We start from the raw sequence: 12802 nt of genomic DNA, 5'->3' as shown, positions 1-12802 counted from the left end.
CTACAAGTTAAAGAAAAAACTGAAACCACACCTTTTATGCCATGTCTATGACCTCTGGCTTGACTCTGACTCAGGGGTGGATTTAGAAATGATTTACAAAATCTAGAAATGCAAGGCCAGTCTTGAAAGAGGAAAGGGTTCTGTTGGGGACATATCTAAAGAGTTGCTTGGAAAGAAAGTCGGGAGCTTTGACCTAAAGAGATAGGTCTACAACGAAGAGGCTCTTAAAGGTGATCCGATGTTAGATAGCCAATCTCGTGATTTCAAAATAGCTGAAGTGTGACTGAATTGAGGTTTGTATACAGCCAATTAAGGTGCCATTTATACAGAGGTACAAATATAAACATCATCTTAATTAGGATCTTACTATAGTCCTGATTTATGAGCCTGTGCATTTAGTCTAGATCAAGTGTACTCCCTAGCCTATTGAAATATCAAATTAAATGACTATATAGCTAAAACAAATCCTGTGATATGTCCCCAAAATCTTTCTCTCTCGATGCGTGAGTTATATAAAAAAAAATCTTTCCAAAAAGGAGATGTACAGAAAGTGGGTTTTTTTTTTATCCGTCAGTGAATTGACCAAAGTAAAAACCTTGGGCTAGACTACTTGGAAATCGTACCTGTGCTTGACCTATCCGCTCCAGACAGTACTAGATCATTGATAATAAACAGATATATTATAGAGATCCTAGATAACCTCCCTAAATTTAGGTGATATGGAGTAGCTGGTAACACTCCACACAAATAATATGTTCCTTGTAAAAATGTTTTAGATTAGGCTCGAAATGCATATTAACACCGTTGGAAAATATTCCTGAGGAAGTCTCTTAACCATTAATGCAAAGAAAAAAGATAGTGGGCTTAAGAGGGAAACCGAGATCCTCACTAGGTTAGTGGCATCTGCCAAAATGTGTTGGGTTCCTCACGTAGTGTACGATCATGTGCATGGTCCAGCTATATAAAATTGCTTAAATTGATTTGTTTAACCTACTTCTACATAAATCTACTGGATGAAGAATTTAGAACCTGTAGGTTTGGAAACATATGATTTGATTAAAGACCTTTTATGGAAGAGATTTTTCGCAGTAGGAAAAGGATGTTCCATCTTAAGTATTCGGGCTCGATGTGTGGTTGGTAGGAATTGTCACAAACTGTAGCTCATCATGTTTGAAGAAGGACTGCTGTCACAGAGCTAAGATTGATTCTGTGGCTTGGGTTCTGTATAAATCTATTTTGGCAGATATATTATTCAACTGCAAGATTCAGAGGAACGTAAGTACCCTTTGCTCTTGAACCATTAGAGCTTTTTAGCCTTGATCCTACACTACTAAGTTTTAAGACTGTGAGAAATCAACTATTAAAGTCAACTGAATTCTGACTTCACCTGTATATGGAATGTGCCTGACTTCTAAAGTGTATTACTTCTTTATGAATGTATGCCACCCCTTCCAACTTCCCTTGCTCCCCTCAAAAAAGGGGCGAAGGTAGGTAACCAGTGGCAAAAACCTAAGGCAGATAGCAAAACAGCTTTTGAAAAGCGAATACGTAACCAGGGTCAGCTAGTTGTGCAAGATGTCAATCATCTCCGTTTTTGGATGTCCTGTGCTCTGATTAGAAGATGGCGGCCGTGACCAGCGGCTGAGCGGCAGCAGTGGTCACAGTGCAGGGATGAAGTGATGCTTTGAGACACGACCTCGGCATACAGGCTCCCTGTGAGACAGTGGATACGAATGGTGGAGAGACTGAGGAGTACCACCAGAGAGCAGAAGGCGAGTGGAAAGCTGAGTGGAGGGCTGCAAGAATCTCGGCGCTCTATCTGACAACGGAGCACAACTGAGCAAAACGGGACCTGCGGGACAAAACGGTGATGTCGGAATGCCGATTCCGTGTTTCCTTTGCGGGACCGGCGTGGTGTAGAAAACACTAACAAGAAGGAGCTAATAGTCAATTAAAAGACTAGCAACAAGGAGCTAACCGGCTGGCTGGGAGGATACACGTGTAAACCCCCGGTGCACTGGTTTATCGGAGAGAAGAAGCTCCGAAGCGCAACTCTTTTTGGAAGCTAGTATCGCTTAAGGCTAAAGGCTAAAGGCGCTCGAGCGGTCGGGGAAGAAATACCTCGATGTTGACAGGCAATCTCGTTGGAGGGCTCCCCCGTTCGGTTCTGGTGAGGCTCCGGGTCATTGCAGTAGCTGTGTCAGTAATCGGCCCAGCTGGCCCTAGCAGAGCTCACGCAGCTCGCGTAGCTTGGAGGCGGAGCCACCCAGGACCGGCGGGATCAGTGAGCCGAGGCGGAAACGGCCGCAGCTTCAGCAGGCTCAGCAAACTCGGCAGATGCAGCAGACCTGGTAGTCTGAGCAGGCTCAACGGCCCGTCGCAGAGCAGTGGAGAGGCTCCTTGGTGCACTACGTTAACTGAGGTGAGGCAGGGGATCTCCCTGCTAATAGTGGCTGCACCCATGCCCCCTAAAGTCAATACTGGGGGGAAAACAAAGAAAAAGGGCATGGTGGAAGGTGCATCTGTGCCTGGCAATCTAGCTAGTAGCTCAAATATGGACAATGGCGCAAATCTTGGGCTAGAAGGGACAGCCTCAGAAACTGGATCAGTACGGGCAAAGATGCAGACAGCTGTGGGTCAGAACTCCCCCAAGGTCAGAACCCGTCTAGCTACAGCCACAGCAACGGTCAGCGTGGTTGAAATGTTGAATCGGAATGAAAAAAAAGGAAACTGAAGGATATCGAGTCAGCTCTAGAAGCGGCGGACCCCGGGCTTTTGGTACAAACTGTAATACCTCCACAACCCAATCTGTCTGCAACATGTGAGTCCCTCGATCAACCACTACTACTGCCAGTTAGCACTCTTGAGAAAAACCCAGTCATAGACCCACAGATCCCTCGATCAGATCAGTCGGAGGCTGCCAGGGACAACATTATAGGTGATGATAATCTGATAACAACGCACTCAGAATCTCTAGATGTCGGATTGGGGTCTGGGGATTTCGGTGTATCCACCAATAATGAGACTACCATCGTACTACCCTCACCAGTGCCCTCACAGGATATACTGCTCTCCTCAACACAAGGCTCAGCAGATTTATCAACTAAAGAGGGCATACCCATAGCTGATCCATTTAAAGAAGGTACCAGTCTTGCAACGGGCTCGGAAAAAAACAAGGGACTACCTGACAACCCTAAAACTAAAACCATCTATCCTGGGGTTATCCATGGCGAGAAGGAAATGGAAAAGGAAAAGACCCCTAGTGAGTGTTTTTTCTCGGTTACAGAGGAGGCCAACTGGTCAGAAGAGGATGACGAGATACATAGTTCAGATATTGATGGCAGCAATCCGGAAACTGAGAGTGACAGTGAAGCTGGGGTACCCTCATCTATCATAAAAAATGCACCGCCACAAAGAGATCATAACGCATTGGCTTGGGACCATTCCCCTACGACATCTCTTCAAGGGAATTTTAACTCGGAATCATGCAACCTAAAGCCCAATGATCCCACACAGTTATCATTGATGACGATGATGGAGTCAATCCATCAAGGAATAACGGCCCACAGAGAGGAAACCCGAGCAGACAGTATCAAATCCCAGGCGGCGATGAGAAAGATGAAAGCAGTGGTTAGAAAGCTTTCTAAAGCCTGGGTAAACGTCGGCGACAGGGTCTCAAATTTAGAGGAGAGGGTGGTCGCCACTGAAGCCGAGGCGGCCGCAGCCACGACCAAAGTAGAAAATCTTGGAGCCCAAGCAATTGACATCCAGTGGAAGCTAGAGGACCTTGAAAATAGGCAAAGAAGGAATAACCTCAGAGTCCTGGGTATTCCGGAAGGGGCAGAGGGACAGGATGCTAAGCTGTTCATAGTCAAATTATTTGAGAAAGCCTTTCCTGACATCGCCGGTTGGAACTGGACCACTGAAATACAGAGAGCACATAGGACACCCTTTAGAATGAAAAAAAATGCCAGAGAAGGGGACAAGCCTAGAGCAATCTTAATTTACATAGGCAATTTTCTTCTCCGTCAATCCATCTCCGAGAAAGCCCGGCCAGATGCTAAAAGGACATTTGAAGGAGGGTCCTTCTTTGTCAGACCGGACTTCTGTCATTCCACTGTGGAACGCAGATGGAGATTAAGGCAATTGATCAAGCCTTTTCAGGACAAAAAAGTTCAGGTCTACCTTATCAATCCTGCTCAGTTAAAGATTATCCATCTTGGTAAGACCTTGTATTTCTCCTCGGAAATTAAGGCCCAGGAGTTCTTGGACTCTATTTAGCATATGGTGTCACTGAATGAAGGCTCAGGCTTAGATTAACTTAAGGTTCAGTTAGAGTATCACTGAGTAAATTTTGTTACTGCAGGGAGATCCGTGGTGTGATTTGGGGGAGCTTTGTAGGTTAACTGTGGTTGTATATAAGCCGAGGTTGACTTTGGGTCTATTAATTGCACTGTGTTCATTGCCGCACCCATCACTTGCACAGACTTCGTCTGCGCGCCTCACCGGGGGGTGAGTTATGTTCAGGGGGGGGGGGGGGGTTGGGAGGGCTCTTCGTGGGAGGGGGGGGTAGGGGGAAGAAAAAGAAGCAAAAAGAAAGTTCATGCATTAATGTTTGTTGATACACTGGAGAAAATGAAAGTGGTTATACATGTTATTGTTAGGCATAAGATAAAAAGTGATTGGTTAGATTGTTGGTTGGTTTCTCTCCAGGGCTATGTCAAAGATTAAGATAATTAGTCTTAATATAGGTGGATTGAATGACTGGAAAAAAAAGGGAAAAATTTGTGGAGTATGTTAAAGTAGTAAACCCCGATATTGTTTGTCTACAAGAGACTCATCTGCCATGGAAAAAGAAACATTGGTTAAATATAAGGGGGTACGAAATATTCTCGTGTTCCTCGCAGACCTCAACTGTAAAGGGGGTAGCTATCATTGGTCGGGTTGGATTGGGTGGGGTTAAAAAATCAAAAGCTGACCCACTGGGAAGATGGGCTATATGTGAATTGGGATTAGGTATCACTCTCTGCTCAGTGTATGGGTCTAATTTGGATGATGCTGGGGTGATGAATCACATTGAAAGGGAGCTTACCAACTGGCCATCACCTGTGGTACTATGTGGTGACCTTAATATCTCGGCAGATTTTACAGGCAATACCCAATATAAAGGGAGAAAACCCCGGGTATTCAGGGCAATCTCTTCTATAATTCATTCTTATGGCCTGAAGGATGTCTGGGGTAGTGTAATGAAAGATGATCCTGGGTTCACATACTTTTCACACCCATTTAATAAATACACAAAATTGGATTATTTCTTAATAACAGCAACTCTACTCAGCACCGTAGAAATTTCTATGCTCCCAAAGCTTATCTCGGATCATAACCCTCTTGTCTTGGATCTGTCTATCACTAATCCAAGAGGAAAAATGAGACCATGGTCCTTCGATAGGAAACTCCTACTAGATAGTAATTACATCGCACATATAAAGAGTTGGTCTCAAGCATTTTTTGATGCCAACAGATATAGTGCTTCTCGTGGTATGGTTTGGGATAGCTTCAAGGCAGGTTTAAGAGGTGAGACTATCAGCTTTTCTGCAAGATTGTGGAAAAACATAAAGGAAGAAAGGGAGGGATTCTTGGATAGGTTGGCAAAGGCTGAGGAACAACATAGGAGAGATGTATATAACGGGATTCAGGGTCCTCAGAGTCTAGATAGTTTAAACATAATAAAAGCAGATATTCACCGGCAACTAGCAAGGAAAGCGGCAGCAGAATATCATACCCGCAGATTGGGAATGTATGAAACAGGTGAGAATGCTGGAAGGGCTCTAGCATTAAAAATAAGACAAGCTACCTCAAAAAATATTATTACTGAAATTAAAGAGGGGGAACATATCTATAAAAAACCAACAGAAATCCTAGAGGTTTTTAGGCGTTACTATCAGGCTCTCTATAAAGAGGATGCAGATACAACCTATCCAAGCAAGAATTGGCAGGATACGGGTAAAAATGTGTTGCCCAATGAGAGGGAAATCTTAGAACAGGATATTACTATGGAGGAGCTCCGACAAGCACTGAAAGAATTATCAGCAGGAAAAGCAGCAGGACCGGATCTTATACCTCTGGAAGTTTATAAACATCTGAGTGAAGAGACGGCTCCTCTCCTATTAGATCTATTTAATGGGGTTATTAATACAGGCATTATACCAGAGTCCTGGACCAAAACTAATATAGTGGTCTTTCATAAAAAAGGCAAACCCAAGGAGAGCCCAGGTTCGTACCGACCTATCTCATTAATTAACAGCGATAATAAACTTTACGCAAAAATATTGGCCACCCGAATGGGAAGGTTTATTGCAGGCCTCGTCTCCTCCTGGCAACATGGTTTTATCCCCGGAAGGGGTACCACTGACCATATAAAAAGAGCTATAACCCTGTTTGATATGCACGCCAGGGAGGGGGAGGGGATCGCAATGATCCTCCTCGACGCCGAGAAGGCGTTTGATCGGGTTAAGTGGAGCTTTCTATGGAAAGTGTTGGAGAGCAGAGGATTTGGCCCCCGATTCCTTCAGGCAATCAAGGCCATGTATCATACCCCAACAGCTAACATCCACCTAATGGGTGAGGGCTCTAATCCGATCCATATCTCAAGAGGGACAAGACAAGGGTGCCCATGTTCACCTATCCTATTTGCACTGTATATTGACCCCCTGATTTGTCACATTATGGGTAATATAAATATTAAACCAATTATCACGAACGGATATGTAACCAAAATTCTCGCTTACGCAGATGACCTAGCCATCACTACTGTGGATCCTGCTAGCGCTATGAGGGAACTAATTAATGTTACCTCTGATTTCGGTAGTGCATCCGGATACAGATTAAATGTGGCAAAAACACAGGTTCTATGCTCCAGCAAGACAGTCAAGTTGGATAGTAGATATGTGGACTCCGCTGTCTATTTGGGAATCACAATCAATGCCCAGACACAGGAAATTATTAAGGATAATTTCTCACCATTATTGTCGAAAATGAAACAGGATCTAAAGCGGATCGATACTTTGCATTTATCAATTATAGGCAGGGCGAATGTCATTAAAATGACAATGTTTCCAAGAATTTTATATAAATTCAGATCGATCCCTTTTAAAATTGATGATACTTTGATCAGGGAAATGGAGGCAATTTTTATGAGTTTTATTTGGCAATATGGCAAGGTGAGGAGATCAATCAAATTTATGTCTCTTCCTCAGGAAAAGGGTGGCCTGGGTATACCAAACTTAAAATGTTATCATTGGTCTTGTCTGCTTACAGACATGGCTATACTTTTCTTCCCTGCTAACACGGTAAATTCTCAAAGTAGTATTCCCTCTTTCTATAAGTTATTATTAGGGAAAGAGACCGATGGAGTACTTCTAAGACATTTTGACAAACGTTTCTTTAAGTCTCAAGGGCACAAAATGTTGGAAGATATTTATACAATTTGGGTGGGGATACAGAAGAATCAGAATATCCCGAAGTACAATAAACACACTCCACTTTGGAACTCTGGGTTATTCCCCCACTTGAGCACAGACGGGCCCTGGAGACACTGGGAAAGACAAGGAATCACCTCATTGGGTCAAGTGATGGTAAAGGATCTACTGAGGCCCCTAGATCTCCTGGTGTCTCGGTATGCACTTCAAGGCTCTCAAGAGCTTAAATACATACAACTGACTAACACAATTAAATCCAAGAGACCGACCATAGATGTTTCTAAAGAATGTGCACTTTTAGACTACTTAAAGGGAGGTGGCCGTCGCATAAGGAAATTGTATGTATTATTTTTGGATACACTGTTGGATGATCTGCTCAAGACAGAAACCACTTGGGCAGCGAAATTAAATGATCCTGATATCGATTTAGATAGAGCCATTATTATGGATAAAAGGTTTTTAAGATCTTCAAATCTAAGAGCACAGCATTTTAAAACTTTATTCAATCTCTATTATACGCCGGCAAAATTATTTGATTGGGGCAAGAGAGTAGACCATAATTGCCCCAGATGTGGCAAGGGTCCGGCAGATCTGCTCCACATGTTTTGTGGCTGCGAGAAATTAGGACCAATTAAAACTGAAATAGGAAAGTTTTTAGAGGGGTTGCTAGATACTAGGATTGATCTATCCCCAACTGTATTAATTCTTGGGGTTGATACCAAAATGGGGTTGAGTGTAGAGATGGAGGCACTGGTTTTTATAGCTACAGCAGTCTTCAGAATATTAATTGCTGCTGCTTGGAAAGACACTGAGGCCCCAACCTTTCAGATGTGGATGTGTAGGCTATTAGGGATTCACAACATTGAATCAGAGCTATACGCACTGAAGGGGGTGAAATCCAGAGAGATGGGACTTAGGATCTGGTCACCTGTGGCAGCTTGGAGGCGGTCAAAAACCCATGGCTTTTAATCTGTCAAATATTCATAGTATTACCTCCTGCATAATCTTAAAATATTATAAGCATATGTATCTTCCGCTATATTAATGGTTTTAATTAGCTCAAGTACTTTTTTAGAAGGTGAAAATTTGTCAGTTTTATCTATGCCTTGATATTTATAACTACTTGGTAACGTCATGCCAATTTGTATTCTCTGTTTTGTATTTGTTATGATATCGACATGAACTTTCAATAAAAATAAAAAAATAAAATAAAAAAAGAACCATTAGAGCTTTTTAGCCTTGATCCTACACTACTAAGTTTTAAGACTGTGAGAAATCAACTATTAAAGTCAACTGAATTCTGACTTCACCTGTATATGGAATGTGCCTGACTTCTAAAGTGTATTACTTCTTTATGAATATATGCCACCCCTTCCAACTTCCCTTGCTCCCCTCAAAAAAGGGGTGAAGGTAGGTAACCGGTGGCAAAAACCTAAGGCAGATAGCAAAACAGCTTTTGAAAAGCGAATACGTAACCAGGGTCAGCTAGTTGTGCAAGATGTCAATCATCTCCGTTTTTGGATGTCCTGTGCTCTGATTAGTGTGAAACAGATATTTATGGTAACTGTTTATGCTGGCCAGAAGAACAGTTGCAATGCAAGCACTGCTACTACTTTTGCTGCGACTACATAGCGCTTCCCTTTCCATATATTTTTGACATTTATAATATTTAGTTCATTTTCTTTTGTGTGTGAATTTAAAATATGTTTTAAATAGTATTTGTGAAGGCTAATGTCAAAACTTTGAATAAAACAAAGTTGAAACTAGAGGAACTACTTTATTTAAAATTTAATTTTCTATACATTAAAAGTTGTAAGCTTCAAGTGCAATCAAACCAACACATACTTTTTCTTTCCAGAAATTTCCCGAGTTGAAGTTTAAGTACGTGGAGGAAGAGCAGCCGGAAGAGTTCTTCATCCCCTATGTGTGGTCACTGGTCTTCAATTTTGGAGTAGGTCTGTACTGGAACCCGCAGGATATCCAGCTCTTTACGATGGATTCTGGTTGAAAACGGGAGTGGCGTGAAAAACTCCTGTGGTCTTGCAACCCAAAGACTGCAACATCTAGGAACTCATGAAACTGTTGCCTTCTTTGCAGCTCTCAGAAAAAAGTGTGCAAATGCAATGTAAAATAGGACTTCAAATTTCCAAATCGGGCTGCCATATCCTCTGTAGTGGTGCTTACAGGTTCACCTCAAAATAGATATGTTGTGCTCCGAATGCGTAGGTAATTGTTAACATTATTCTGAAAATACCTAATTATTTGGAGAAATAAATGTTTTAAAGCTGGTTATGCAAAATTATGAAACAAGGTGTAGGGCATTGGTTGCAATTAGATTGAATGGGTACAAGGCCGCGTCATTGTTTTCTGGAAGTGATGCAGTGTATGTTTGCTTTTCTTGCACAGATTGGTTGATTATATCTGCATGATCTTATTTTCATCAAATGCATCAGCTGTTAGTGAACACAATCCTATTTTCTTCGATGTATGCAGTGTTGAAATAATGCAGCCTCCCCATTTGACATGGCATCTCTGAAATCCCGTGTAACAAATAAAAAGACCTTTAGAGCACCTCCTGTGTCCAACCCCGCAAGACCGCCACCCCAATTTGAGTGTTCAGTTTTTGTAGCGGGCAGGGAATAGAATATATATTAAGTGCAATATTTTATTATAGTACCCTTTTGTAACACGAAGACACCTTTAATCATACACTGAATGCTACAGTACAATTATCATATCAGAAAGTAACGATATTACATCATTTCCACCATGTGTGCTGGATATTACCACACATTTTTCATAGAAGCCAGTTTAAGGGGCACAGTATACATTCTGCAGTTGTATTACTGTCCTCTGGAGAAGAGAGAGAGAGAGTGAGTGTGTGTGTGTCTGCCCTTTCTGAACACCGCCATTTACGACATTAGTACTGCACACTCCTTGCTCCCCCCCCCCCTTTTAAATTTATATTTTACTCCTTGTCCAAATTTGGATGCATGACATGTGGTCTTTTGAAAGTCTGGGCGTGCCCGGGCCGATCTTGCACGCTTTTCACTGCCTTTCCCAGCATGGCGGTTCGCTTACATTTACAAACATACCTTGCCGTGTTACAAAGCAAGCCAGGAGTAGCTGTCACATCGGGTTCAAGTGATTGTGCTGTCGATAAATTTACAACAAAAACGTCCTTCCTTGCCTCTCTGTTAACAGTTCTTTTTGTAGAGTTGTGCGCGAATATAAAAGTGCTGGTGTATTTTTTTAAGTCCTTTTCATATTTATTAAACCCCTATTTGTAAAAAGATAAAAGCACTGCATTGTTAAAAGTTACTGGAACTTTAATCTACATTTATGTTTTGGGGGAAAGGCAATATTATGATGGCTATCGTTTGCATTTTAAGGAGGGGTCAAATGTGACCTAATGTACTATTTACAGTAGGTCTGTTTTACATCGTGACTTGTTTTCTGCTTATTAAACGTCCAATTAATGACCTGTGTGTTCTCTGATTTGCTTTTAAGCCTTGATTTGAAACAGCATTTATGTGGGGTATTCTGTGACGTAGCAATGGAAGCAGTTTTAAACTGGACCGTGGACGCGCTGCAGTCGGGCCTCGTGGAAATAGGTCGGATGCGTCATCAAAAAGAGAAAATTGCTACACAAACAGATATTAGATTAATTTCACACCGGGATATGTAAAAAACTGGAAAATAGTACATCGCTGGAGTGTATTTTCGGTTCTGTTACATTTTTCTCACTGGAGTGGGTCAATGGCAGTGTGTTGTACAGTGTGAACTCTTAACAATACCTTACCTAGGTGAGAGATGGTTCACTGTACTAATAATTCCTTAGTTTATTTTCAAAGACAGAAGGCAACAAAAAAGCCAGTATGAGGAAGCACTTTTGTACACTTGTGATATTTAACAGTGATTGCACATCTTATGAATTGCGACATATGGGAGTACTGCGCTGCTGATAGGAAGGTAAATGATGGTGTTTTGTGGGTCATAAAGAGACCCTGACAAGTGGAACCCACAGGTTTATGGCTAATAGAAGTGACTGGAAGCATAAGCTGTGGGGATATGAGCATTATAAAACAGGCATTGACAAAATAAGATGCTGCTTGCAAAACCTCGACAAAAAAAGTCAAAATGCCCGCCGCAGCGTAAAGACATCTACAGTGCAAATGCACCACCTTTCATTTGCAACCCTTTGTGATAACTCTATAACAGCCATTTTGACTAGATTTAATTTACAATTCCTAGACGTCGGACACCCATCTTGGAGCGGTAAATTATATAACTCAAGAAAAGGTGTACAAACGTACATTATAAAAACAGAAGAGCCCTTAGTAGCAAACTGCACCTGCCACTCTACAGTAAAGCAGAAAGAGACGGGAGCAATGGAGGAGGCGGGGTGAGCAACTGAATAAAGCAACAACAAAGAGCAGAAAGGGCGAGGGAGCAAAGAATTGGGGCGTTTGGGACCAACTTGTGGAAAACATATATGATCAAGCATTTGCAGAGCCAATAGGTCTCGTCTATGTGACAACTATTTGGCAATGTGTTTCAGCCATGTTGTACACCAATATGATTTATTTTTAGCATGGCATAACGGTTAGTGCCCTGGACTGAGGTATGGTGGGTTAGATTGGGGTAGATCGGAGAAGGGTAGTTTACAGTGGGGTTGATTGGGTGGCTTAGATTAGATTTTGGTAGACTATAGGGTAGATTGCAGTAGAATGGGGAAGATTGGTGGGTGGTAAATTGGGATGGAGTGGGGTAGATTGGGATAGAGTGGAGTGGGGCAGATTGGATTTTGGCTAGTTTGGTGTGGATGAGATTGAGTGGAGTGGCGTAGACTAGAGTTGAGTAGATTGGGATAGAGTGAGGTAGACTGTAGTAGAGTAGAGTTGGGTAGATTGCTGTGGGGTGATTGTGGTACATTGGAGTGAGGTAGATTGTGGTGGAGTGGGGTAGCTTAGAGTGGCAACAAATGGGTCAGGCTAAATTGGGTACATTATAGTTGGTATTAGCAGATTGAAGTGCAGTACATTGGGATATATCTGGACTGAGGTAGATTGAGTGGGGTAAATAGAGGTGGACTGGAAAGGATTAGATTGGCGTGGTGGCAGATTGGATTGGGGAAGACTCTCGTGGAGTGGAGTAGGGTTGAGTGGGGTAGATTGGGATAGAGTGGAGTGGGGCAGATTGGATTTGGGCTAGTTTGGTGTGGATGAGATTGGGTTAGAGTGGAGTGGAGTTGGCTAGAGTTGAGTAGATTGGGGTAGAGTGAGGTAGGGTAGAGTTGGGTAGATTGCAGTGGGGTGATTGCG

At 42.4% G+C, this 12802-nt stretch overlaps 1 protein-coding gene across 2 annotated transcripts in view; it reads left to right on the top strand.

Annotated features, from left to right (window-relative positions):
• Positions 1–10960, top strand: part of DYM (dymeclin) — a 1096728-nt gene extending 1085768 nt beyond the window's left edge. For both annotated transcript variants that reach the window (XM_086960369.1, XM_086960370.1), the window contains exon 17: positions 9337–10960. In XM_086960369.1, the coding sequence (XP_086816495.1) occupies positions 9337–9486 (150 nt within the window). In that variant the 3' untranslated portion in view covers positions 9487–10960. The remainder of the gene's footprint in view (positions 1–9336) is intronic.
• Positions 10961–12802: the final 1842 nt, after the last annotated feature.

The sequence above is a fragment of the Lissotriton vulgaris genome, chromosome 3_1 (genome assembly GCF_964263255.1).
Source record: "Lissotriton vulgaris chromosome 3_1, aLisVul1.2, whole genome shotgun sequence".
Taxonomy (NCBI): Eukaryota; Metazoa; Chordata; class Amphibia; order Caudata; family Salamandridae; genus Lissotriton; species Lissotriton vulgaris.
This window is presented reverse-complemented; position numbering and strand designations above follow the sequence as displayed.